The 26,755-nt window shown below is 45.5% G+C and overlaps 5 protein-coding genes across 6 annotated transcripts; 3 read left to right on the forward strand and 2 right to left on the reverse strand.

Annotated features, from left to right (window-relative positions):
• Window positions 1-132: 132 nt before the first annotated feature.
• LOC120451447 (DNA polymerase epsilon catalytic subunit 1) lies at window positions 133-7,200 on the forward strand. Its single transcript, XM_039635124.1, has 4 exons — window positions 133-292; window positions 354-480; window positions 545-6,762; window positions 6,822-7,200. The coding sequence occupies exons 1-4, from the start codon at window positions 222-224 to the stop codon at window positions 7,123-7,125; spliced, it is 6,720 nt and encodes a 2,239-aa protein (XP_039491058.1). The 5' UTR covers window positions 133-221; the 3' UTR covers window positions 7,126-7,200.
• Window positions 7,201-7,378: 178 nt separating this feature from the next.
• Window positions 7,379-8,166, reverse strand: LOC120451448 (ATP synthase-coupling factor 6, mitochondrial). Of its 2 annotated transcripts, none has more exons than XM_039635125.2 (3): window positions 8,042-8,166; window positions 7,696-7,847; window positions 7,379-7,623 (listed from the first exon to the last, which is right to left on the reverse strand). In XM_039635125.2, exons 2-3 carry the CDS (start codon window positions 7,845-7,847, stop codon window positions 7,455-7,457), a joined length of 321 nt encoding a protein of 106 aa, XP_039491059.1. In that variant the 5' UTR covers window positions 8,042-8,166; the 3' UTR covers window positions 7,379-7,454. The 2 variants fall into 2 exon arrangements, with proteins under 2 accessions (XP_039491059.1, XP_039491061.1); XM_039635127.2 differs by lacking the exon at window positions 8,042-8,166 and adding an exon at window positions 7,904-7,922.
• Window positions 8,167-8,610: 444 nt separating this feature from the next.
• On the forward strand, window positions 8,611-10,301 carry LOC120452219 (protein SEC13 homolog). Its single transcript, XM_039636345.1, has 2 exons — window positions 8,611-9,011; window positions 9,421-10,301. The coding sequence occupies exons 1-2, from the start codon at window positions 8,725-8,727 to the stop codon at window positions 10,205-10,207; spliced, it is 1,074 nt and encodes a 357-aa protein (XP_039492279.1). The 5' UTR covers window positions 8,611-8,724; the 3' UTR covers window positions 10,208-10,301.
• Window positions 10,302-10,777: 476 nt separating this feature from the next.
• LOC120452220 (40S ribosomal protein S3) lies at window positions 10,778-12,020 on the forward strand. The gene is made up of 2 exons (XM_039636346.2): window positions 10,778-10,926; window positions 11,197-12,020. The coding sequence occupies exons 1-2, from the start codon at window positions 10,891-10,893 to the stop codon at window positions 11,899-11,901; spliced, it is 741 nt and encodes a 246-aa protein (XP_039492280.1). The 5' UTR covers window positions 10,778-10,890; the 3' UTR covers window positions 11,902-12,020.
• A 1,975-nt stretch (window positions 12,021-13,995) lies between these two features.
• LOC120451514 (zinc carboxypeptidase) lies at window positions 13,996-15,686 on the reverse strand. The gene has a single exon (XM_039635273.2). It carries the CDS (start codon window positions 15,663-15,665, stop codon window positions 14,262-14,264), a length of 1,404 nt encoding a protein of 467 aa, XP_039491207.1. The 5' UTR covers window positions 15,666-15,686; the 3' UTR covers window positions 13,996-14,261.
• Between the last annotated feature and the right edge of the window lie 11,069 nt (window positions 15,687-26,755).

A 26,755-nucleotide genomic window follows, 5' to 3' on the forward strand; every position in this document is an offset into this window, starting at 1 on the left:
TGTATTTAATAAATTTATAATGATTTTTATGTTTTTGGTTGATGAACAACTTTTCAAAAAAATTCCAAATTGGCGCCAATCATCAAAGTTTCCAGTGCTGTGCAACTGCCAAATGCGGGTATTCTGTACAACGCGTTAGTACCTTTCAGAGACGTTGCAGATTTTTGGCGGCAACAAATTATTTACATTTATTTACTTTATTTCCGCAAAACAACACGGAAATGGCAGACTCCGGGAAGAGCAAAGTGCTGCAAAATACGGGTAAATTCGTCAGCGAGAATCGCACAGAAGGGTAAGTGGTGAAAGTCCATGGATTTCATGCTAAACAAGGTAATTCCCAATCCCATCCACAGAGATGACTTCTTCAATGAGGCGGGATATCGCCAATCGCGGGAGAACGACAAGATCGACTCGAAATATGGCTTCGATCGGGTTAAGGACAGCCAGGAGCGGACGGGCTACCTCATCAACATGCACTCGGTAAGTGGGGGAACGCCACCAAAGCGTCGATCATCATGTCCACTAATGGGTGTGTCCAATGCAGAACGAGGTTTTGGATGAGGATAGGAGACTGATTGCCGCCTTGGATCTGTTCTTCATCCAAATGGATGGTTCCCGCTTCAAATGCACGGTCGCCTATCAGCCGTACTTGCTCATCCGACCGGAGGACAATATGCATCTGGAGGTGGCCCGGTTTCTGGGTCGCAAGTATTCCGGCCAGATTTCCGCACTGGAGCACATCACCAAGGAGGACTTGGATTTGCCAAATCATCTGTCCGGTTTGCAGCAGCAGTACATAAAGCTATCGTTTCTCAATCAGACAGCAATGACCAAGGTTAGAAGGGAGCTCATGGCGGCGGTGAAGAGAAACCAGGAGCGACAGAAATCGAACACATACTACATGCAAATGCTGGCCACCTCGCTGGCCCAATCCTCCGCAGGTTCCGAGGATGCCGCGCTGGGCAAGAGGCAGCAGGACTACATGGACTGCATTGTGGACATGAGGGAGCACGATGTGCCCTATCATGTCAGAGTGTCCATCGATCTGCGCATCTTCTGTGGCCAGTGGTACAACATTAGGTGCAGAAGTGGCGTGGAACTGCCCACCATCACCTGCCGACCCGATATCCTGGACAGACCCGAACCTGTGGTGCTGGCCTTCGATATTGAAACCACCAAGCTGCCGCTGAAGTTTCCCGATGCCCAAACGGATCAGGTTATGATGATCTCGTACATGATCGATGGTCAGGGTTATTTGATAACCAATCGCGAGATTATATCCTCCAATGTGGACGACTTCGAGTACACACCCAAGCCGGAGTTCGAGGGCAATTTTATAGTATTCAACGAAGAGAACGAGATGCAGCTGCTGCAGCGCTTTTTCGATCACATCATGGAGGTGCGTCCCCACATAATTGTTACCTACAACGGCGACTTCTTCGATTGGCCCTTCGTGGAGACGCGTGCTGCCGTCTACGACCTGGACATGAAGCAAGAGATTGGCTTCTCCAAACTGCGGGATGGCAACTACCTAAGTCGTCCGGCCATTCACATGGATTGTCTTTGTTGGGTGAAGCGAGATTCCTATTTGCCAGTTGGATCTCAGGGCTTAAAGGCGGTGGCCAAGGCTAAGTTACGCTACGATCCCGTGGAACTGGATCCGGAGGACATGTGCCGCATGGCCGTGGAGCAGCCGCAAGTGCTGGCCAATTACTCTGTATCCGATGCGGTTGCCACTTACTATCTGTACATGAAGTATGTGCATCCGTTTATCTTCGCCCTGAATACGATTATTCCCATGGAACCCGATGAGATCTTAAGAAAGGGTTCCGGCACGCTCTGTGAAACGTTGCTGATGGTGGAGGCCTACCATGCCCAGATTGTGTATCCCAACAAGCATCAGAGCGAGCTCAACAAGCTCTCCAGCGAGGGACATGTCCTCGATTCAGAAACCTATGTTGGTGGCCATGTGGAGGCCTTGGAATCGGGCGTCTTCCGCGCGGACATCCCATGCCGTTTTCGTCTAGATCCTGCCATGGTTAAGCAACTCCAGGAGCAGGTGGATGCGGTGCTGCGCCATGCCATCGAAGTGGAGGAGAGCATTCCGCTCGAAAAGGTCTTGAATCTGGATGAAGTGCGGCAGGAGATTGTGCAGGGACTACAGGGTCTGCACGACATCCCCAATCGCCTGGAGCAGCCGGTCATCTATCACTTGGATGTGGGTGCCATGTACCCCAACATTATCCTGACCAATCGCCTGCAGCCCTCGGCCATGGTCAGTGACTTGGATTGTGCCGCCTGTGACTTCAACAAGCCGGGAGTTCGTTGCAAACGCTCCATGGACTGGTTGTGGCGCGGCGAGATGTTGCCCGCCTCCAGGAACGAGTTCCAGCGCATCCAGCAGCAGCTGGAGACTGAAAAGTTTCCACCTCTCTTTCCTGGTGGACCACAGCGTGCCTTTCACGAGCTGTCCAAGGAGGATCAGGCGGCGTACGAGAAGAAGCGACTCACGGATTACTGCCGCAAGGCTTACAAAAAGACGAAGCTGACCAAACTGGAAACGCGCACTTCGACCATCTGCCAGAAGGAGAACAGCTTCTATGTGGACACAGTGCGCGCGTTCCGAGATCGTCGGTACGAGTACAAAGGACTCACAAAAGTGGCAAAGGCATCGGTGAATGCTGCCGTGGCTTCCGGGGATGCGGCTGAGATCAAGGCAGCCAAGGGCAGGGAGGTGCTCTACGATTCCCTGCAGTTGGCCCACAAGTGCATCCTCAACTCCTTCTACGGCTACGTGATGAGGCGAGGAGCACGCTGGCATTCGATGCCTATGGCCGGCATTGTGTGCCTCACTGGCTCGAACATCATCACCAAGGCGAGGGAGATCATCGAGCGAGTTGGTCGCCCCCTAGAATTGGACACTGATGGTATATGGTGTATATTACCTGGCTCTTTTCCGCAGGAGTTTACTATTCACACGAGCCATGAGAAGAAAAAGAAGATCAACATATCATATCCGAATGCAGTGCTGAACACCATGGTGAAGGATCATTTCACCAACGATCAGTACCACGAGTTGCGCAAGGATAAGGAAAACAATCTACCCAAGTACGATGTACGCGATGAGAACTCTATATTCTTTGAGGTGGATGGACCCTACCTGGCCATGGTGTTGCCCGCTGCCAAGGAGGAGGGCAAGAAGCTGAAGAAAAGATATGCCGTCTTTAATTTCGATGGCTCACTGGCCGAACTCAAAGGATTCGAGGTGAAGCGACGTGGTGAACTGCAGCTGATCAAGAACTTTCAGAGTTCCGTCTTCGAAGCTTTCCTCGCAGGCAGTACTCTGGAGGAGTGTTACGCATCTGTGGCCAAGGTGGCGGATTACTGGCTGGATGTACTCTACAGCCGGGGTTCAAATCTGCCCGACTCTGAGCTTTTCGAACTGATTTCGGAGAACAAGAGCATGTCCAAGAAGCTGGAGGAGTATGGCGCCCAAAAGAGTACGTCCATCTCCACGGCCAAGCGATTGGCTGAGTTCCTGGGCGAGCAGATGGTCAAGGATGCGGGCCTGGCTTGTAAGTACATTATATCGAAGAAACCCGAAGGAGCCCCCGTCACCGAGAGAGCGATTCCGTTGGCCATTTTCCAATCGGAGCCGAGTGTGCGGCGTCATCACCTGCGTCGCTGGCTCAAGGATAACACCATGGGCGATGCGGACATACGCGATGTGCTCGATTGGAACTATTACATAGAGAGATTGGGTGGCACCATCCAGAAGATCATCACCATACCGGCGGCACTGCAGGGACTGGCCAATCCAGTGCCCAGGGTTCAGCATCCGGATTGGTTGCACAAGAAAATGCTGGAGAAGAACGATGTGCTGAAGCAGCGGCGCATAAATGAGATGTTCACCAGCAGACCCAAGCCAAAACCTCTGGCCACGGAGGAGAACAAGCTGGCGGATATGGAAGATTTGGCGGGTAAAGATGGCGGAGAAGGTGCTGCCGGTTGTCCAATTGTAACCAAACGAAAGCGGGTCCAGCTGGAGGAGAACGACGAAGAGGAGGCACAGCCGCAGGCCACCACTTGGCGTCAGGCCTTGGGCGCTCCCCCACCGATCGGCGAAAGCAGAAAGACCATCGTGGAGTGGGTGAGATTCCAGAAGAAGAAATGGAAATGGCAGCAGGATCAGCGCCAGCGTAATCGCCAAGCTAGCAAGCGAACGCGAGGCGAAGAACCGCCGGTGGTCAGAGCCACAGGATCCACCGCTACTCTGGGCGGCTTCCTCAGACGAGCGCAACGCACGCTGCTGGATCAGCCGTGGCAGATCGTACAATTGGTGCCCGTCGACGACCTGGGCCACTTCACAGTGTGGGCCCTAATCGGCGAGGAGCTGCACAAGATCAAGCTGACGGTGCCGAGGATTTTCTATGTCAATCAGCGCAGTGCCGCTCCACCCGAAGAGGGTCAACTGTGGCGCAAGGTTAACCGAGTTCTGCCGCGATCCAGACCCGTTTTCAATCTCTACCGATACAGTGTGCCCGAGCAGCTCTTCCGGGATAACTCGCTGGGCATGCTGGCGGATCTGGCCACGCCCGACATCGAGGGCATTTACGAGACGCAGATGACGTTGGAGTTCCGCGCCCTCATGGACATGGGCTGCATTTGCGGCGTGCAGCGCGAAGAGGCACGTCGCTTGGCCCAATTGGCCACCAAGGATCTGGAAACGTTTAGCATCGAGCAGCTGGAGCAGCGCCCGCAGACGCAGGTCAAATATCTGGTAAGTGCCAACAATCGGTTGCGCAAGATCTACCTCTACCAGCACAACACACCGACGGCCAAGAAGGAGATCTGGTCCATGATCCTGATGCCCAGCAAAAAGGCCTACATATTCGCCTTGGATACAGTGCGCGCCAATCAGATGCCCAACATGCGGCAACTGTATACCGCCGAGCGTTTGGCACTGCTCAAGAATCTGACGCGCGAGGAGCAGGATAAGATACCCGTGGAGGATTACACCTTTGAGGTGCTCATAGAGGTGGATGTTAAGCAGATCTACCGGCACATTCAGCGCGCCCTGACCACCTACAAGCAGGAGCACCAGGGACCCACCATTCTGTGCCTGCAAACGGCGCTGGCGGCGCGTAAACTCAGCCTGGCCATGCCGATACTGCTGGAGTTCCCACAGGCCCAGATCCACATCTCCGATGATGCCAGTTTGCTCTCTGGCCTGGATTGGCAGCGTCAGGGCTCCAGGGCAGTAATACGTCACTTTCTGAACCTGAACAATGTGCTCGACTTGATGCTGGACCAGTGTCGCTACTTCCATGTGCCCATTGGCAACATGCCGCCGGATACTGTGCTCTTTGGTGCGGATCTCTTCTTCGCCCGGTTGCTGCAGCGGCATAACTTTGTGCTGTGGTGGTCGGCGAGCACCAGACCCGATTTGGGTGGCCGGGAGGCGGACGACAGTCGGCTGCTGGCGGAATTCGAGGAGAGCATTAGTGTGGTGCAGAACAAGGCGGGTTTCTATCCGGATGTTTGCGTGGAGCTGGCTTTGGATAGCCTGGCAGTGAGTGCCCTGCTCCAATCGACCAGGATTCAAGAAATGGAGGGCGCCTCCTCGGCCATTACCTTCGATGTGATGCCGCAGGCCTCGCTGGAGGAGATGATTGGCACTGTGCCGGCGGCCACCTTGCCAAGTTATGATGAAACGGCGCTCTGCTCCGCCGCCTTCCGCGTGATGCGCTCCATGGTGAATGGTTGGTTGCGCGAGGTGTCCATCAATAGGAACATCTTCTCGGACTTCCAGATCGTGCACTTCTATCGATGGGTGCGCTCCAGTAATGCACTACTCTATGATCCCGCTCTGCGAAGATCTCTGAACAATCTCATGAGGAAGATGTTCCTGCGCATCATTGCCGAGTTTAAGCGATTGGGCGCCACCATTATTTATGCGGACTTCAACAGGATTATCCTCAGCTCGGGTAAGAAAACCGTCTCCGATGCCCTGGGCTATGTGGATTACATTGTGCAGAGCTTGAGGAACAAGGAGATGTTCCACTCCATCCAATTGAGCTTCGAGCAGTGCTGGAACTTTATGCTCTGGATGGACCAGGCGAATTTCTCGGGAATCAGGGGAAAACTGCCAAAGGGCATTGATGAGACGGTGTCCTCAATTGTTTCCACCACAATGATACGCGACTCGGAACGCAACCAAGACGACGAGGAGGACGAAGAGGAGGAGGATTCGGAAAACCGTGATCCGGTGGAGAACTACGAGGCTGAGCAGGATGCGGATCAGGAGGATGAGCTGTCCCTGGAGCTGAACTGGACCATTGGCGAACACCTGCCCGATGAAAACGAGTGCCGCGAGAAGTTTGAATCCTTGTTGACCCTCTTCATGCAATCGTTGGCCGAAAAGAAGACCACCGAGCAGGCCATCAAGGATATCTCACACTCTGCGTTCGACTTCATCCTGAAGCTGCACAAGAACTACGGCAAGGGTAAGCCCAGTCCGGGACTGGAACTCATCCGCACACTGATCAAGGCGTTGAGTGTGGACAAGACGCTGGCGGAGCAGATCAATGAGTTGCGGCGAAATATGCTGCGTCTGGTGGGGATTGGCGAGTTCTCGGATCTGGCCGAGTGGGAGGATCCCTGCGACAGTCACATCATCAACGAGGTCATCTGCAAGGCCTGCAATCACTGCAGGGATCTGGATCTCTGCAAGGACAAGCATCGCGCCATGAAAGATGGAGTGTGAGTACACAATGTCAGTACGCAATGTACTACAAATTATTGATTGTTGGCTTTTTCAGACCCGTTTGGCTGTGTGCCCAGTGCTATGTGGCCTACGATAACGAGGAGATCGAGATGAGGATGCTGGATGCGCTGCAGCGCAAGATGATGTCCTATGTGCTGCAGGATCTGCGCTGTGCGCGCTGCAGCGAGATCAAGCGCGAGAATCTTGCCGAGTTCTGCACTTGTGCTGGTAACTTTGTGCCCCTCATCAGCGGCAAGGACATCCAAACGCTGCTAAGCACCTTCAACAAGGTGGCTAGCAACCACAAGATGCAGCTGCTCCAGCAGACTGTTCATCAGGCGCTGACCACGCCACGCTAGGTTCTTTGTTGTTTTATATATCCTAGGGCTTATATGTAAGTTTTGCACCTAAATATAGGTATATTTATAATGGAATTTGAATAGATTTTAATGAGTTTTGAGTTCACGATGTCATAGCCAAATCAATGCTACTGTAAACACTGATGTATGTCCATTTTATAACATGGCAATCCGATGTCTGTGCTAAGGTATAGACGCGCTTTATAATCCATTGAGATGCACACACTTGTAATGGCTTTCGCATACGCATCGCTTGTTGTTTTCCCGATTTTATTGTGGGCAGCTGAACTTAAAGCAATTACACTATCTCATTTCGCGAGGAGCGATCTCTACTGGGGGGCCTGGGTGATGGGGTCCACCTTAACGTCGGGGAACTGGAATTCGGGGAACTTCAGCATGTCGGTCTTGCCATCGCTGCCAAACTGCTTGGCCACACGGTCCAGTTCGGTCTTCAGCTCCCTCTCGATATCGGGATTGGAGTCCACCAGCTTGCCACCGCTGCGAGGTGAGCAAAACAAGGATTACTAGATTATTAGAGCAACTCCATTGGATTGTTCAGTGATAACTTACGAGCTCTTCTGCTTGTACTCGCGCACTTTGTCCAGGAACAGCTGCTGGATGGGATCGGAGGCCTTGCTCAGGGCGGGGGCGACGATGCCAAAGTTACGGCGGGCCTCTGTGCGCAGGACACGCATGCCACTCAGCAGGGATTGCGACAGCATCTGGAATGGACAGATCTTTATTAGAATATCATAATTCGGCCTTCTTCATAGGTAACCTTAAAAAGGTTATGTAATACGATTTGTTGTTCCGACGTTTTCCAAACGGCTTTCAAGCTGCCTTTGCTAGATACTCTTACAAGTATTCAAGCACTACTCCCCCAATCGTTTTTATGGTTTTTAAATCCCATTTTCACCTTATTTATCTTGGCAAATGCTAACTTTCGTGCGGAAAAGTGACAATTGTCAGTTCACAATAGCAGTTGGTGTTGGTGATGGGCGCGTGACAGGTGTATGCAATACTATCGTAATTGAGTTGAACGATAAGCTTTTAAATAGTAAGGGCATTTGCTAAGCTCATATTTTGTGAAATATCAAAGTTGTCAGCTTTATTCATATATACTCAAACAAGAGTTGTTATTACCATATTAGTAAAAATTATATGCATCTTTCGAAAACAAAACAAACATTCTATCGTACAAAATTTTTCAATTTCCAATTATGGCTTGGAAAATTAACTTCAGCAACTAGTTCATGTCAGACCTCTTAGAGTACTATAAATGTGTAACTAAAACCAAAAGTGCACTTAAAGTGTACCAAAACTTCGCCTGAGCTGTACCCAAAAGCCAAAATCTATGATGAATATAAATAATTTGTTAATATGTATTTAAATAAGAGTATTAACTGAAAAACGACTAAAATTATTTTGTATTCATTTCTGGAGCAGAGTGACCATTTGGCCAATAAGAAGTGTGACCGGTTGTCAGTGTCGCGCTCTGGTCACACTGCTCGTCCAGGTTCCACGTCAAGCGCCGGAAAAAAAACACGACTTGCATTTAATCAATTTATCTGGCGACCGGACGAACGGATTTCAAGCAAGATGGTTAGCCTGCTGCAAGAGATCGACACCGAGCACGAGGACATGGTCCACCATGCGGCGCTGGACTTCTACGGCCTCCTGCTGGCCACCTGCTCCTCGGACGGCAGCGTCCGCATCTTCCACTCGCGCAAGAACAACAAGGCGCTGGCGGAGCTCAAGGGACACCAGGGACCCGTGTGGCAGGTGGCCTGGGCACATCCCAAGTTCGGCAACATCCTGGCCTCGTGCTCCTACGACCGCAAGGTGATCGTCTGGAAGTCCACAACGCCCCGGGATTGGACTAAACTGTAAGTGAACGGGCACACCCATACCAACAAAGTGATGGCTGTTTAAGGAATCGACTTGAGAATACCCATCGTTAGGTCTATAAATGAAAGAAATACCTTTTTTACATATGAAAATCATTATTGCTTCAATATTAATGCTAAACATTTTTGTTTGTTCCTTTGCCGGCCGTAGCATATTAAAGAAATACAAATGTTTAATGGCTTTGAATGTATATAAGGAGAATAATCAGATCTTGTTCTAAAATATCTATTTATATTTGGATCTATCATGTAGCATAACTGTCATAACTTAAATACTCTCCTATGCCCGAGAGTACAGGGTAGCAATGCGCCATGTCATACATATGTTTAGACTGCCGTTATCATTCATAGAGTGCCACATCTAACCTCTGTACTTGCCACATTTCAGCTACGAATACAGCAACCACGACTCCTCGGTGAACTCTGTGGACTTCGCGCCATCCGAGTACGGCTTGGTGCTGGCCTGCGCCAGTTCGGATGGCTCGGTTTCGGTGCTCACCTGCAACACGGAGTACGGTGTGTGGGATGCCAAGAAGATACCGAATGCGCACACGATCGGCGTCAACGCCATTTCGTGGTGTCCGGCACAGGCTCCAGATCCAGCATTTGACCAGCGGGTAACCTCGCGTTCGACGGCCGTCAAGCGCCTGGTGAGCGGTGGCTGCGATAATTTGGTGAAGATTTGGCGCGAGGACAACGACCGCTGGGTGGAGGAGCACCGACTGGAGGCGCACTCCGATTGGGTGCGTGACGTCGCCTGGGCGCCGTCGATCGGACTGCCTCGATCGCAGATTGCCACGGCTTCGCAGGATCGTCATGTGATCGTGTGGAGCAGCAACTCGGATCTGTCACAGTGGACCTCGACGGTGCTGCACACATTCGAAGATGCCGTGTGGAGCATCTCGTGGTCGACCACCGGCAACATACTTGCCGTCACCGGTGGCGATAACAATGTCACATTGTGGAAGGAGAACACAGAAGGCCAATGGATCCGCATCAACTACGAATCGGGCACGGCCATCCAGTCGAAGCAGCCCTCACACCTTCCCCATTCCCACTCCCAGCAGCAGCAGCAGGCGCCACAGCAGCACCAGCAACAGGCGCCATCCCATCCAGGTCCTTCCTCCGATTCGGAGCACAGCTCGAACCTGTCAAACTCGCAACTATCCAACTGAGCCAGCCTTGAAATATTGTCGTGCTGATGTCGTGGTTAAAAGTGTTATCTTACAAATATATATACGAAATACGATTTAATGTGCCCCCTCTAAACTCTGCTTAGTTTATTGGCGTCGGTTTATAGTTATTTGCACTTCAGGGGTCTCATTTGAATTTTATAAAATTGTATTATGTTGTAACAAGTTTTTTATGAATTTTTAACGTTTTTATAGTTAATTTAAATGGATTTGCATATTGTAACTAGTTTAGTTTTTTTTTATTTAATGGCAAAACAATAAACTTTAAAATTATGAAACCAATTGAAGTCAAATGTATTATGAACAATAGTTATAAAATTCAAAAAACAAATATTTTGAATTTTTTTTTTTTTGACATTCTACGTTTTGTGGTTTGTGTACAAACTAATAGCAATCTAGTTCACAAACCATATCTCTTATAACAAGTACTGTGAATTAATGTCGAAAAAGGTGAAGCAGAATTATAAATTAGTTAAATAATATTTAAAGTTATAAATAATGTAAATAAACTCTTAAATTCAATAGTGAATAAGTGTTATTTTTCGAAACCGAGTTGGTATATAGTGGTATTTATTTTGAGCCCGCGTGGTATTTTTTACCGTCTCTCGCGCGGTCACACCGGCATCTTTCTTTTCTGCGCACCACGTTTCCGATTCGACGTCAAAATGAATGCGACCCTTCCGATTTCCAAGAAACGCAAGGTAAATGAGGCAAAACGAGCCACGATTGGCACCAGGATGTAATGCAGTGTCCGTACGTTCGTTGTTTCACCGGAGTTGTGTGAAAAACCCGGCCGGACAGTGCGAAAACTCTTCGGCTTCGGAGTTAACCTCAAAGCAGATGGGCGTCCAAAAAAAAATTGTGGAGCTCAACAACGCGTGGTGAAACAACAACAACAAGGAGGATGATTGCTATGTGTGCAATGGATATGGAATGCGGATTTTAATGGTTTCTTCTATCCCCAAATACAGTTCGTTTCCGATGGCATCTTCAAGGCTGAATTGAACGAGTTCCTGACTCGCGAACTCGCCGAGGATGGCTACTCCGGCGTGGAGGTCCGTGTGACTCCCTCCCGCACTGAGATCATCATCATGGCCACCAAGACCCAGCAGGTGCTGGGTGAGAAGGGCCGTCGCATCCGGGAGCTGACCGCCATGGTGCAGAAGCGTTTCAACTTCGAGACCGGACGCATTGAGCTGTACGCCGAGAAGGTTGCCACTCGTGGCCTGTGCGCCATTGCCCAGGCTGAGTCGCTCAGGTACAAGCTCACCGGAGGACTGGCCGTCCGTCGTGCTTGCTACGGTGTGCTCCGTTACATTATGGAGTCCGGTGCCAAGGGCTGCGAGGTCGTCGTGTCCGGCAAACTGCGTGGTCAGCGTGCCAAGTCGATGAAATTCGTCGATGGCCTGATGATCCATTCGGGAGATCCGTGCAACGACTACGTCGAGACCGCCACCCGTCATGTGCTCCTGCGCCAGGGAGTGCTCGGTATCAAGGTCAAGGTCATGCTGCCCTACGATCCCAAGAACAAGATCGGCCCCAAGAAGCCGCTGCCCGACAATGTGTCCGTTGTGGAGCCCAAGGAGGAGAAGATCTACGAGACGCCCGAGACCGAGTACAAGATCCCCCCGCCCAGCAAGCCACTGGACGATCTGTCCGAGGCGAAAGTTTTGTAAACCTAGTTTTACTGTTCATCCAATGAGCGACTAGCTGAAAGAGTTGCCCTCAAATACAACAAAACGACAGAAACAAAACAGAAACACATAATTCAATAAACAAAATCACTAAGTAATAACCCATTTGTGTAGTGCAGTGTAGAGTGCGAGGGTCGGCCCTAAAGTTGCCTCTGTCCGATATGCAAACCTGTTTCCCAAAGCCACTTGTGGCTGTAAGATGAGCATAGCTTGTAGAACTCAGGATAGGAGTCGGTCTAATACGTCACCTTTGCAACTATTTAATATTTGTTTTAAAATTGTAATCATTTACAACTAGAACGACTCTCATAATATCCAATTTTATTAGAAGTAGAATTAGAAATTAGATGAATATTCCAAACATAGAAGCATACTATGCAAAGTTTAGAGATCGTTTGATCTAAAATATAATGTCTGTAGAACAGAGCATCAGCATCTATTTAAAAACCTTACAGGGTATCATGACTTCGGCTCGCCGAATTCATCTCACTTTCCTGTTTCGCAACGCCTTGGCGCATTTTATATATCCATTTCTTGTGAAGCGGAAATCAGCGATTAAAACGGCTCACATTTTGTCCAGTTGCCCGCTGATTTATGAGGCTGTCCTTCGGGCAACATGAGAGTGAGTGTCCGGTGTGACTGCGCGCGTTCCTTGGGCCGCTGATAACCCGCTCCTCTTATTTATCATGTTGATATGTTTATTTCCCAGCTGGCACAGTGACACGGCCCAAGGCAATTGCAGCGTGAAAATCAGCAATCGTTCAATTTATCAACATTTGCAAGATTATAACAGTCGGCGCGGGAGAAAGAGATTCCTTTTTTTTTCTGAATCTGTATTTGTATTTGTATTTGTTGCACTCGGCGAGAGTTCGTGCCCGTTTGGAGCGGCCTGAAATCGCAGCTGCAGCACACGATCCTCGATCCCGATGACAAATGGCCACATGCAACACTCCTCCTGCCGCTTGGGTCAGATGAGGAGGTGGAGCAAATTTAGGAGGAGGAACAGGCGGCTCGTCTCGGCGGCATCACGCATCAAGTTGCGATTTGCGCCATAAATCTAAATTAGCTAGCTGTTGGTAGGAATCGCCGCAGTTCCTGGTTGCACTATTGCTAGCTGGCTGGCTGCCTGGCTCCTCCACTTGCCCCAATCAATTAGGTGCACATAAAAGCAGACGAATACAAATTTTGCAGGCAATCGCGTCGATGCGACGACTGTGAGAAATATTTTCCCAGACGGCAATTGTTCTGTCCATTGTTGTAGTTGCGGTTCATTTCAGCGCTGGCATAAATCATAAAGAACCTTTTAAACACGACTTTGAACGTATGATTTCAACACAATTTGTAAATAAATTAGATCGTGATTATGGCAACATCAATATCGCCAGCAACATCAGTATCTGCAGCAGCAGCAACAGCTACAGCAACAGCAACATTATTAACCGGCCAGTGTGGGGCATGTGTGGCAGGCATAGCTCTCCTACTAACTATATAGTATATTATAATGGCCATAACAACAATGCGAAACCAAAACAAAACAACCCGACAATTGCCGTCAACAAGTCTGCAATGTCGGCGGCGGCAATGTGTGTGTGTTGCTGGTGTTGCCAGTCCATGTTGCAGTTGTTGCAGTTGTGCGCCACAGAGTGCAACATGCATATTGTCTGTCGAGGCTGCGCAGGTTCATAACTCGCCTGTCAGCTGCCAGGCTCCGTTCTGACAACTCCAACTAAATCGGTTAGCTCACCTGCTCCAATGCTCTTTAAATCACTTATATTTAAACTAAAAAGAAATTGTAATGCTAGCTCAAACCGTTTTTAAATGGTTTTAGTTCCTATAAGTGAAGTCGTAACATTCAAGTGCTGAAGAATTCTCGTTTGCTACTTTTGCTTTGTAAGTTACTATACCCTTTTCTGAAATGCAACATTACTAAATAGTTTAAAAATCCCATTAAAACACGTATATTACCTCCATTTAATACTCGCATTACAAAACCAATCCCCTAGTTCATAGGACCCTCCCCCAAACGCAGTGTATTATAACAATGCATCGTAACTGTAATGCCTGCAACTATTTCTGTAAGGTTGTTCGAGTCTGACTATATTTGCTTTGATTTACCAACATTATTATGAGGTTTTGTGTCATGATTTTGCCATCATTATTTAGCATTAAGAAACGATGGCGCGTAATGTGTTTTTCATGTGAACTGCCAGGCCAGACGACATTTATCATCATCATCATCATCCCCATCAGATGGTGGTGCTGCATGGATTCGGATTCGTATTAGGATTTGTATTCGGATTTCTAGTTGATGTTGGTATTTCAGTTGAAGCTGCAGCTAGCTCTCATTGGTAATAGCCACGTTTGCCTGCCTCCAGCACGATCGTTTGGATGGAGGCAAAGGCTTCGCCAGCGGTGGCTTCGATCTCCTTGGCGGACAAAATGAACAGATCCTCGCTGTCCGCTGGTCCACGCAGCTCGTACGAGAAGGTAATCGGTATCCCGAGCTGGCCATGCGCCCAATCCTTGGAGCCACCTGCCGAGGGATAGATGGTCTCGTAGATACTGCCACTCTTGTAGATTCTGCCGCTCACATCCTTGATCTTCTGCGCGGCCAGCTGACCAATCTCCGTCAGATCCTGATAGTTGTCCACACGTTCGGCACTGTGTCCGTAGGGAAACATGATCATCTGCGAGTAGCTGTGCAGCGCCAAAAATGTACGTATGCGCTCACTGACAACGCGTTGCTGTATAAACTCGATCATCGATTTGGTTTCCACCTCACTGGCCGCCGATGGTCCAGAGTAATCATAGCGACAGGGATCTCCGCTAGCTCCGGTGACGTTCCAGTGAAATGGAAAGTTCCGGTTGAGATCCACGCCACGGCAAATGCCAAAGAGAGCACGATTCTTGCGCCACATGCGATCGCCGTTGAAGGTATACAGATATCCATCCGGATTAACGGTGGGGAAAATGTACCAGTTTTGGGAGCGAGCCAGTGCCTGGACAGCTGCATCCTTGGAGTTCACCAGCTGGTCGATGATATAGGTAGCCGTGGCCGGCGCAATCCATTCGCGTGCATGGATGCCACTCTCCACGAAGACAGTGGTTCGATTCTCGTTGTCAAAGGCGATCTTCACGCCCAGAATGGATCTTCCCTGGGCGCTGCTGCCCAAATCCACCAAATGCACTGCGGGATGCGTTTCCGCTAGATGCCTCAGCCAGGCATTGATACTCGCCAACGGATGATAGCGTTTCCAGTCGAACTCCTCGGGCTTGGTATCTTCGGGGGCCACGTCGCGATAGTTGGCATCGATCAGGGTCTGGAAATTGTGATTCAGCACCCGGTGTGTCACATTGTAACTGTGCACCAGGTCATCGAAGTCAGCCACCTTGGCACCAGTTACCATAATGGTAAGCTTTTGACCCGGCTGTCGGGCATGACCCATGAAGGAGCAGGAGTCACTGGCCTGCTCGAGAGCCTGAAAGATGCGCACGTGCTCCTCACTGGCCAGTTCCACTTGGTAGATGCGGGTGTGATCGTAGCGTGCTTGTGCCGAATCTGCCACTGTCTTGAGCTCCTCATCCAGAGCACACTGATCTGCCTTGGTGCAGAAACTAGCTGCCACGGATTCCTGGATAAGGCAGGCACTGGAAATGAGCAGGAGCAGCAGCAAAGGCTTGGAAGTCCATCCATTGGGTAACATCTTGATTCGCCGAAGGTTGAAATCGGTATAACATTTTTCCATTTCGTTGTCTCACAGCGCTGATTGACATACTCGTTCATATGTAAATATATAAGCACACAAAAGAATGAGACGATAAGAAAAGGTTTATAAAGGTTAGAAGTCGACTAATTGATACCTTGGAATGTGTTGCTTGATGTACATAACAGAGATGAAATTGGGTATTGTTATGCAAGTGTATCTGAACTTTTGTGTTACAAAATTATTTAGTCTTCTTATATTTTGTGTTAGTACTGAAATTCCCATGCTAATCCCAGGGTATGCCTAAAAATAATTGAACTTGAGTCTGTGACTTCGACATCTGTCGCATGTGATAAGCTTCAAACGCTTTAGCTTCTTCATCATCATCATCGAGCTTTCGATTCTCATCTCATTGCTGTTCTAAGCCGGTCTGTATGAGCTGCTGATACCCTGCCATCTTGCCGATGGGCAATTGAAGTCAACGATTTATGAGCACCTTTCATAACACTTCATTAGTTACATTTTTGGTAGAATTTATAGCGCAATTGCAATAGGAAAACGTTTAACGAGCTTGTTCTCGAGCGGCGCAAACGCAGAGCGGTCCAAATTTGGACGGGCAATCGCCTCGTTGGCAACAAGTGGATGGCGCAACTTGGTTGCAAGTCCAGTGGCGATGTTACCATGTTACCATGTCGTCGAGTTGCTGCATCTTCGATTCCACTTGCTGCCAGCTCGGGAACCAATTAAACTCTTCGTGCTCGAATATTTGGCGCTGCTAATGGAGCTTAAATGGTAATGTGGTCCAAGGTTTCTACTCGGAGATCTTCTTTGGCTACTTTGGCTACATTGCTATTTTTCTAGACCAAGAAGTTGCGTAAATTTGAGGCCATTAAACAAATTCGTACGTTATCGCAAGACTGTCAAAGAGTTGTCGGAACTACATAATTTGAATGTATTGAAATTATGAATCCTATTTCCAAATCATTTTTAAGCAGCTAAAAATTTGAGCATCTTATATACATATGTATTTTCAATGGGCATTTTCGCCATAACTTGGCCAAAAATGGCCGCACAGCTAAAATAAAGACTGTTTTGTGCTGCTAATAAACATAGCTAACTATGTCTATCCCTACTTTTTCGGTTTTCGTAAAAATAAAATTTGACAAATTTTTGAATTTTCGATAAGGGGTACCATCATCAAAATTTGCGAAAAATGGCCAAAAATTAGCATTTCAATGTATGTACATGGATCGATAGGGAATTTTGTTACGAATTCAACGAGGTATGGCATTCCAGTTTTGGACAATTATTTTCACTGCTATCGAAAGAAAACGGATTATTTTTTATCAAAAAATCGAAAAAAAAATTTTTTGTAAAAAATCTAATATTTTCAGTCAGCGTTTTCGCCAAAACTTGGCCAAAAATGGCCGCACAGCTAAAATAAAGACTGTTTTGTGCTGCTAATAAACATAGCTAACTATGTCTATCCCTACTTTTTCGGTTTTCGTAAAAATAAAATTTGACAAATTTTTGAATTTTCGATAAGGGGTACCATCATCAAAAATGGCCAAAAATCAAAAAATCTATTTTATCAAAAAATCGAAAAAAAAAATGTTTGTAAAAAATCTAATATTTTCAGTCAGCGTTTTCGCCAAAACTTGGCCAAAAATGGCCGCACAGCTAAAATAAAGACTGTTTTGTGCTGCTAATAAACATAGCTAACTATGTCTATCCCTACTTTTTCGGTTTTCGAAAAAAAAAATTTTAGATATTTTTTCAACATTAAAATTTGCGAAAAATGGCAAAAAAAAATAACATTTCAATGTATGTACATGGATCGATAGGGAATTTTTTTACGAAGGTATGGCATTCCACTTTTGGACAACTATTTTTACTGCTATGAAAAAAAACGGATTATTTTTTATCAAAATATGTTTGTAAAAAATCTGATATTTTCAATCGGCGTTTTTGCCATATTTCTAGTTCTTTCTGCTTTTTTCTTATGAAAAACCCATGTTATTAAATTAAATTGATTACATTTTTTGTTTGATTGTGTTAAAACATATTACGAACATGGCAGTCATAAAATAAACGGAAACACTTTTTTTCCACCTTTCTGTTATTGCGTCTTCCGGGTATAACGACGTATGTATAATCGTCGGTCCCTTGAAAGTCGCTATAACCGGATTCTACTGTACATATCTACATAATTAAGTATGCATCTAATTTCAAAAAACCATCTTAATTTATTAACACGCTGCGCTTCGAAGAAGTTTTCTCACTCAATTTGCAACTGCATAACATGGCATTATGCAATTGCTCCACCACCGCAATCCATCCAACCAATCCGTTCATATACGAAAATTCATTTCTCTTAATTGACTTAACGTGACTTGGACTTGGAGTAAAACCAATTACAAAGCCACATTAATATCTGGCAACAATTTGCTGCCTTTTGAGCAACACAATTTTGCGCCTGGCATGCAACCAAAATTTTAATTAAGAAAATCATTTTGCTATTGGGGGTGGTTGTGTTTTTGGGGGCTGCTTTTTTATGTTATTTTGTTTTTTATTTTATATTTTTTTTATTTTTTGATTCGGCGTGGGCGGCTTATGCACAGAAATAATCTTATCAAACATTTTGGCAATTAACTCGACAGTCTGACAGCGGGGACACAAAAACGGCGGGGCGGGGTGTGTTGGGGGCATTTGAGCCGCAAACAGAAGCTGCGGATCGGCCAGTTGGCCATAAAAGCATTTTAATTTCTTAATTTACCACAAACTATAAATCATGGCCTTAGGTGTTTTGGCCATATAATGTAAGCCACCTTGCAGTGGCATTCGCATTCGCACCATTTTCCAGCCTTTCGCAGTGGCTATGGAAATGCCTTCCATCTTTTCTCTCTGATTTAATACACTGGAAATTAAAAACACATAATTTAACAAACAAAATGAAATAAAATTGAAATATACATAGTTCATCATATCAATAGAGATTTTTGATGATCTTCAAGTGCTTATAATGCAAAACTTTCTTATCTAGGCTATAGCTATATGTTTTTTATAGTTAGTAGTTAGTTAGTTAGTTATTTTTGCAATTAAAAATCCCTGTTTTATCAGTGCATCTCGCATGGCAGCTTGGGTGTTGTAGAAATACCAAAAATACTTGACAGCCGTGTTGGTCACGTATTGGCCGGCTGTCTGGAGCAGCGGCTTCATTAGGTGATGCTTGTACATATTAATTAAAATGTGTATCCCGCAGATACACTTGCTCATGCGTACATATGTACATACATTCGCATGGGTAGTTGAGATACCGTAGATGGTGGGGCACTAAATCATCTCCACGGGATTTGCACTGCTTTCGCATATGGAAATCATTGCAACAGGCCAAGTTTTCCAACTGGCCAACTGGCAAACTGGCCCAGCTATGTTTGCGTTAATTGGCAAACACTTTCTTGGTAGCCCGGCCTACCAAAAGAATGAAGTCAATTCAAATTGAACAATTACAATTACGAAAAAATCTCAACAGGTATTTGATTACCATTTTGATGTTTTTTTTTACTATTTATATTTTTTTGGTAAAATAAATCAAGGAAATGTCAGAAATTTGCCATGACTTGTCGTGCGTCTGGGCTTTGGCCGCCAAATTAATGCAATTTTGTGTAAATTACTCATTAAAAGCGATATAAATTTGCAGGGGAAGGCATAAATCACGCCTTATAGAGCGGTACACGTTATAGAGCCACACGAATGGCGAACAAAAAATACAAAAAAATACATAAAATAAAAGCGACAGAAACCTCAACTAAAACAAAAGTCTCGATTACCCCGGCCAGGTTGTAAATGAAATTTTCATCTGGCCCAGGCAATCCGACGGGGTGGAGAGGGGGCGTCCATGGGGAGGAGGGGAAAACTCCAATTAGATATTTTATTGCTAATGCGAGCTTGTCAGATCGACTGAGCCTGGCCAACTCGAGTGTCCAGCTCGGCTGTCCAATGTGTTCGCTGCCTGTCTACATCAATTAAAAGCGCATTTGACAATGATATTTATACTTGGGCTCGGTTTTCAGTCCTCGGACCTCGATCCTTGGTTTCAAGTTTTCAGTTTTCGCTTTTCGGTAATTATAGATCAACTACCAGGCCATTGGAAAAGTGTGCTCTCTTGCCATACTATACATACAATATAGTTAATACTATTTTATCTTATTGCCAACCACTGGAATGATTGGGCAAATGGGTGCATGTTTTTGGGCCGACACAACATTGTTGCATTGCCAACCAACCAGCTAGTCAGCAAATTATCAGCGGGCCAAAACAAATGTTAAAATGTTTGAATTCGTAACAAACACACACACACAACACACAACACAGTTGTGTGCCATATTTGTTTGGGCCCAAACTAATGACGTGGCTCGCTGGCCGGTGTTTTAATTGTGAAATGCTGTGCAATAAATTGCAAGATGGCCAAAAAATCGAATGAGCCAACAATTGCACTGTGGCAAGAAATTGAAGTATCCAACTCAATTGTTTAAGCAGTGTTGTTTGATATTTTGGGAAATAATTCTGTATGAACATATAATATTAGAAATATAGCAGGATTTTCAATGAAAGAATATATTAAATTGCAACACACAGAGAGTTTATTTGTTTTAAAGTTTTAAAAAGGTATTTAACAAATTCTGAAACATGAAAACAATTTTTTTTCCTCGCAAAGGTGGACTCCTAACCCATCGTATAGTGGCCAATATCCTGAGTGCAACTGCAATTCAATTACAGCTCAATTTCATGGCAGCGGCAGAGAGCGATGGCCATTTAGAGAGCACGGCGACAATTTGTTTATGGAACCGCCGCGGACTTTAAATGGTGCGGTGCATAAATCACTCGCTCTTGGCTGCGATCAACCCCGATTGTCAATTGCCAATACGTATCTCGCCTGTAATTGGTAAGGCGTAGCTGTGCCCCCAAACATCACCCACCATCCACTATCCACCATCCAGCAATTGGTAACTTCCTCCATGTGGCAGCTACTTAACTATGTATATACAAAGTTCCCAGCTAGTTTGCATGGCAAAACAATTTGCATGGATCTCTGATCCAATTGCAATTAGACTGGCGTGCTGCCCTCGGGACATTGGCCATTGTACAGCAGCAACATGCCGCCGAGTTGCTAACTGTTGCCACTTAATTTCTTAATATCGCATTGCGTGCTGTATCTGCCACTAATGATATCATTTGTTGGCCTAGACACAGGCATAGGGATGGGTTCTGTTTTGTTTTGGCATTAGTCACAATTCAGCATATTTGGCATTATCCTTTTGGCCCGGCGACTGGGCCGCCACAAGTGGCACGTTGCATGCTTGCAAGCCGCTTGCAACACACCAGCAACTTGCAGGCCGTGAGCCACTCATAAATGTGGCCAAAACACGGGGCAAACCAAAACGCAAAACGACTTCCTGCTCCTCGAACATGTCATGCAACACAAGCACACATGTGCCACAAGTGCACTTGAAGAAAAAAACTTAGCTTACATGACAGAAGCTTATTATATACTTATAGGAAATGGTAAGCTATGATTTTCTCTAGGTGTAGCACTATATTTCATGCACGCAGGCGCCTCTTCGAAAAGTCGGTTGCTGCTGCAGTTGCTGCTTAATTTTCAGCGGCCTCTTCAGTCAATAAAAATCTCTGGCAAAAATGTTGCTTGCGAAAAATCCAACAAACCACCGCATGCCAACATGAGTTTTCTTGCTTTTTCATTATTGTATTGCGACATTTTTGCGTTGGCTGCTGCTCTGCGAAATCAAAGCACGCCAGCGCAGCAATAGCAACTAGCAACAGCAGCAGCAAGATGCACAGCAGCAACATGCAGCAGCATCATCAGCGACATTGCAGCAGCAGCAGCAACATGAAGGCGACGCTTACAACAAATCGTTGGCGAAAAATGTGCGCGCTATAAATTTATGTTGGCAACATCAAATCGACGTAAATTACGCGACGCCTGGTTTACCAGGCTGCCAGTTAGCCTGGCCAGGCGGCGCTTTGGCTGTTAAATTCTTGGCTCAAAAGGGGGGCAGCGCGATCTCCGCAATCGTGGCCAACTGACTGGGGCAGATGCTGCCCCGCGAGAGCAAAGACGAACTGACTCGGGCAACACATTAATTCACGCGTACTTAGCACGACCATCGCACTGTGGGCATGCCATCCAAATTATGCCACAAAAAGTGCATTTCTAATTGCTAACTCGAAGAAGGAATCCAACTTTGTGAGAAAGAAACAAACTTACTTCTTTTTCATATTAATATAATAACTTTCAGAATATTTCAAAATACTTGAAGTTCTTGAAGCTTAAAAATAGCTGTCATAGAGTCATAGTTTTTGGACCACTGTGGTACTGTGGCCATGCAGCTTGTTTCTGGTTGTCATCCCATCTGTAATACAAACGCATGCCTTGATTGTGGGGCAAGGGGTGGGGCAAAGTGTTGGGGCTGCCGGCAAATTGCTGTTTGTAATTGATTTAAATACGTTGACGTTGCGTGGCAAATAACTCAGGCCGCTGCTCGAGTCGAGTTGATTATATGGCCCGGGCATTTCTGCTTAATTGTTGGCACACACAACGCCACAGAACTTTCTCAAAATGGTCTAGCAAAAAAATAAAACCATAAAAGCAGTGACTATGCCATCCAATTGGCCTTATCATTATCCGATGCCTCTGGAGGTGGCGTGAAAGCAAACAACGTCGCGGTATAAACAGTCGCCAATTATCGTTTTGATAAATGCGCGCTGCCAAAATGTATTTTCATAAGCGCTTTTCACCATTTCTGCCCATCAATTATCATAAATACAAACAAATTTGCAATAAACTGCACAGCACGCAGCGGTGAAGGCAATTTTCTTACAGCCAGGTTAAAGGCAACAACAGCCATTCAGGCACAACAGGCAACACAGATACAACAGACACAACAGAAACAACACCATGGGCCAACAACTTCAATTACAATCACGTCAACATCATTTTCAACGCAACGAGATATATTTCTATTAGCCGAATTAATGTCAGCATAATTAATCACATCCAATAATGTTCGCTGACTTCAATGCAGCAGCAGGATGGCCAACTTGCAACCAGCAACATCCACTCAGGGTCACAAGTTCGTGTTGCACCTTTCCTGCAGCAGCGCAGCGATTCCCGCGAGACCTTCACACTTTTGTTTATTGGCCACAATGCGTAGGTTGTAGCCAGGGGCATTTTATATGGCTTGAAATGCTTGAATTGGTGGAGAGATCAACTAGAGACCTGAGACTCCACGGCTAATGCAATTTGATTGTTGGCCCGGTGTTTCGCCTGACCAAGACGAATTTCTTGAAGCCAGATGATAACGCTGGCGTATAATTCATAATTGCAATGCCATAGAAAATAGAAATAATCCTGGGAAATTGCTACAGTAAGAGCCAAACATTATTCAACTTATTTGCGCAATTATAATAGCCATGGTTTCGGTGACTTTCGGTATAGGTTCCTTATAATACGACTTCCAATTTGCTTATTACTCTTACAAAGAATGCACTTTAAATTAAGACTTTCAATTTGATGAATACATCAAAAGTCGTTTTTCTAGTACTTTTCCCTATCATGTTCCCTATTTCGTTGTATCGACATTAATCTGGTTTCTTTCAGCTTCTTAAATACTTCAATACTTTTACACTCATTTGATAATTTGTTTCCAACTATTTGAAGGCGTTCCCATGTCAGATTCCGGATCACGGGTTTTTGTTAGGTTTCGTGATTTATTTGGCATAATTTTTTTATTGGCAGTTGCAACACGTTGATGGCTATCAATTTGCACAAATTAAAAATTAATTGCAAATTTATGGCTTTTAATTTACTTATCGTTTGATTTATGTCCGACCATTGCAGCCGAAATACTTCTTTTGACTTAAAGCTCAGTCGGCCAGTGAGTCGTTTTGTTTTTTTTTCTATTGATTTTATTTTAGTTTTCGGTGGTCCAGTTGGCTGCACTTAGAATAGTTAAGAGCCAGGCTATTTAACTGAAATTAATTGCAAGCATTTTATATATTCATTTCGAGCATTTGAGAGCTGATAAAAAAGCAGTCCAACTTGAGCTCGATTAGATCAAGCGGAAGTGGCACGTCAACGTCGCACTTAAGCCTATGGCTATGAACATAAAAAAAAATAACTAAAAAGTATCCCAAATGTAAATGCAATTCGCAAATTTTACTTGCATTTTTTTTTCTAACAATATTCCAATTTATACAAATGCCCTGGTTGCGAATTATTCAATGGCGCAAAAACGATAAAAGGCAAACAACTGGCGGCGGGCAAGGCAACGAGTTTCTTCTTTGGCCAATTGTTTTTTTTTTTTTTGTTTTTTTGTTTGGGCCAGGCCCAGATCACCGGACCATTGCCACCAGTAGCAGAAAAATGCAACAATAAATCTCATTTTATGCAGAGCGCACAGCGAACGGCCCTTTTATAGGTAACGCTAATGTGGCCCAAAATTGAACTTGACATTTGAATGCCCAATTAACCATGACGTCGTCGAGAGGCGACCAGAGGCCAGTAGTCCTGGACATGTCCGCAACGGATTTCGTTACCAATGCCAATGGCCAGGCCATACCATTCCATTCGATTCCATTCCCCCAATGCCGCTTACAGTTTCAGTTTAAGCTTTTTTTTGGCCATTCCGATGCGTTATTGCCCCGCAATTCGTCGTGGGGCACCTCGTTCTCCTCGTTCTCCTCCTCCGCCAGCTTCCTGCTAATTAACCTACTGCTCGTCCAGACTGGCTCTTTATCCTCAGCCATTCCAATCGCTGCCGTAAAAATTTGCCTGTCATAAAACGCATACGGAATTTGCCTATGTCGCATACTCTACTTCGAGGTGCATTTTCTTAGCCAACTGGTTAGTTTAATTATTCCAAAACACATTAATGATGCGAATGCATCTGATTAATATCTTAGGCATTACTCTATTAAAAGATTTTATAGGCCTAATCTAGATAATATGTTTATAGTCATATGAAGGAGCAGGTTTCCCAATCTCTTTTGGTGTTAAACTGTGAAATAAAGAGTATCTCAAGGATACATAACTTTTGAGACCTCACTTTTCAACTATTCATATGCGAGTGCAATTCTCACGCGCAGTTATCTGACCAATTCACGCAGAGTGGGCTGTTTTCGGTCGCTTTTGGCCAGAGGTGGACTGGGGATGATTATAAAATAGCGATAAACATTTATACCGCTCTTAGATTTATGGTGATTCATATCACTAGCCGGTGTAGCGGGCATCTCGGGTAACAGGTAACGTTCATAAACATTTTTATTAGCAATAATTGCACAATTTTCCATGTGGTTCATTTGCGTGTCAGCCCAAAATAGCAGGATGAAACCAAAAAAAAAAACCAGCTTCGCAAGCCAACTGTCATCAATCATAAGGTGGCGATAAGCCAACTTCCTGGCCTTGGCAGCCCCAAGGGTCAGTTGCAAATGACCATAATTGCGAGGTGGCGCGAAAAGTCAAATGCCACATTTAAATAATTCAAATTATGTGCAATCAATTCGGTTAAAGGTTTTAGCCTGGTTTTTGAGCGCAAATTGTCATGGCCGCTAGCCGCAAGTGCCAACTTAACTGTATTTATTTAATAATTTATATTATTTGTTTATAGAAGGCCGACACTCCAGCGAAGGCCAATGCTGCTCACTTGGCTAATGCTGTGCCATAACTTAATGGCCCAGTTTGCTTTCAAATCAGAACCCTAAGGAAAAACCATTTGCTGGCATTGAAAATAATTAAATGTTTTCATAATTTATTTGGCATTTCAACCATAATTCGTTTCGGAAATAACAACAGTCTTATGGTATTCCAAACAAACTTCTAACAAAGTTGCTGTGTTCAGACACAGTTTTGTGCAAATAAATAGGTATCAGGCTATAAAGAAAAATTACTTCTTTGTTGTTCTAAAATGGAAAAAATATTACTTTACAAAAAGTTTTAAACATGTAACACTTATAATAATTTCAAAAAAATATCTTGAGCCTTTAGAACTGTTTCTAAGTATCTCTACTACTAAATAGCTCGTAAACCTTTATAGTTTTGTTTAAGCTACTGTTACTCCGAGAATTGTTGTTAATAAATAAATTAAGCAAGCAAAAGTGCTCCACATTTGGCAAAAAAAAAGCAAAAAATTCAGCTACATTTTCATGTGTAATTGGGTGCCGTGGCAGTGCAACCCAAATTTTCTTTGGGCGACTGCTAAGTGTTTTGTCTTGTAATTTACAAATGCAAAATAGCCAAATGTGACAAAATGCATTCGCCTGACAATTTATCGTGTTGCTGCCCGTTTCGACGACGCACTGCGTCCTTTGCCGATTGGGTTGCGAGGTGCCCCCAGTAATCCTCCCGCTCCATGTAATCTCCTGGAGCCAAAAACAAACTAGTTTACGCATTTTGCGTGTGCCAACGCACATTGATAGGCGATGTGGATTTATATTTATGGGCCTAGCCGGGCGTGGCCTTGATCTAGAATTTCAGTTGTGCGTTGTCCGTTTCTCGTTTTTCCGATGTTTTCATTTTCATTTTCATTTGGATTTTCATTTTGCGATTTTCGCTATCGTACAACGCGGCGTATGTGTGATGTGCGTTTCTGTGATCTCGGGCGATCTCAGGTGAGTTAAGGTGATGTTTTCGTGTTCGCCGCTTGCACCGCACTTGCACTTGCGTAATCACAGTTTACAGATCACCGATCGGGGTGCTAAGTACCGGTTTAAATTCCGGCCCAGACCAGTTAGCTGGTTTTTAGATATTTTTTATGCATCTGAACTGAAGCGCCTGTGGAAACGCGTGCGACTATTTTTACACATTTTTTTTCTTTCTGTATATATGTATGTATCTCTCTGCACTTGTAATTTATTGAGAAATTTAATTGAATTCGCATGCTCGCCAACCGGTCGCATAATTTTTGTCCACCCGATTACACATTGTGCAATTACTCGATCTCCCCATACGTTTTGCCCAAAACACTTATCACAGTTCTCGCAAAACAGTTGGTGGCGAAAAGCATTCTTTGAACACAATACATCAGGTGTTTTTATGACTCCAATGGCTATATAAA

The sequence above is a fragment of the Drosophila santomea genome, chromosome 3R (assembly GCF_016746245.2).
Source record: "Drosophila santomea strain STO CAGO 1482 chromosome 3R, Prin_Dsan_1.1, whole genome shotgun sequence".
NCBI lineage: Eukaryota > Metazoa > Arthropoda > Insecta > Diptera > Drosophilidae > Drosophila > Drosophila santomea.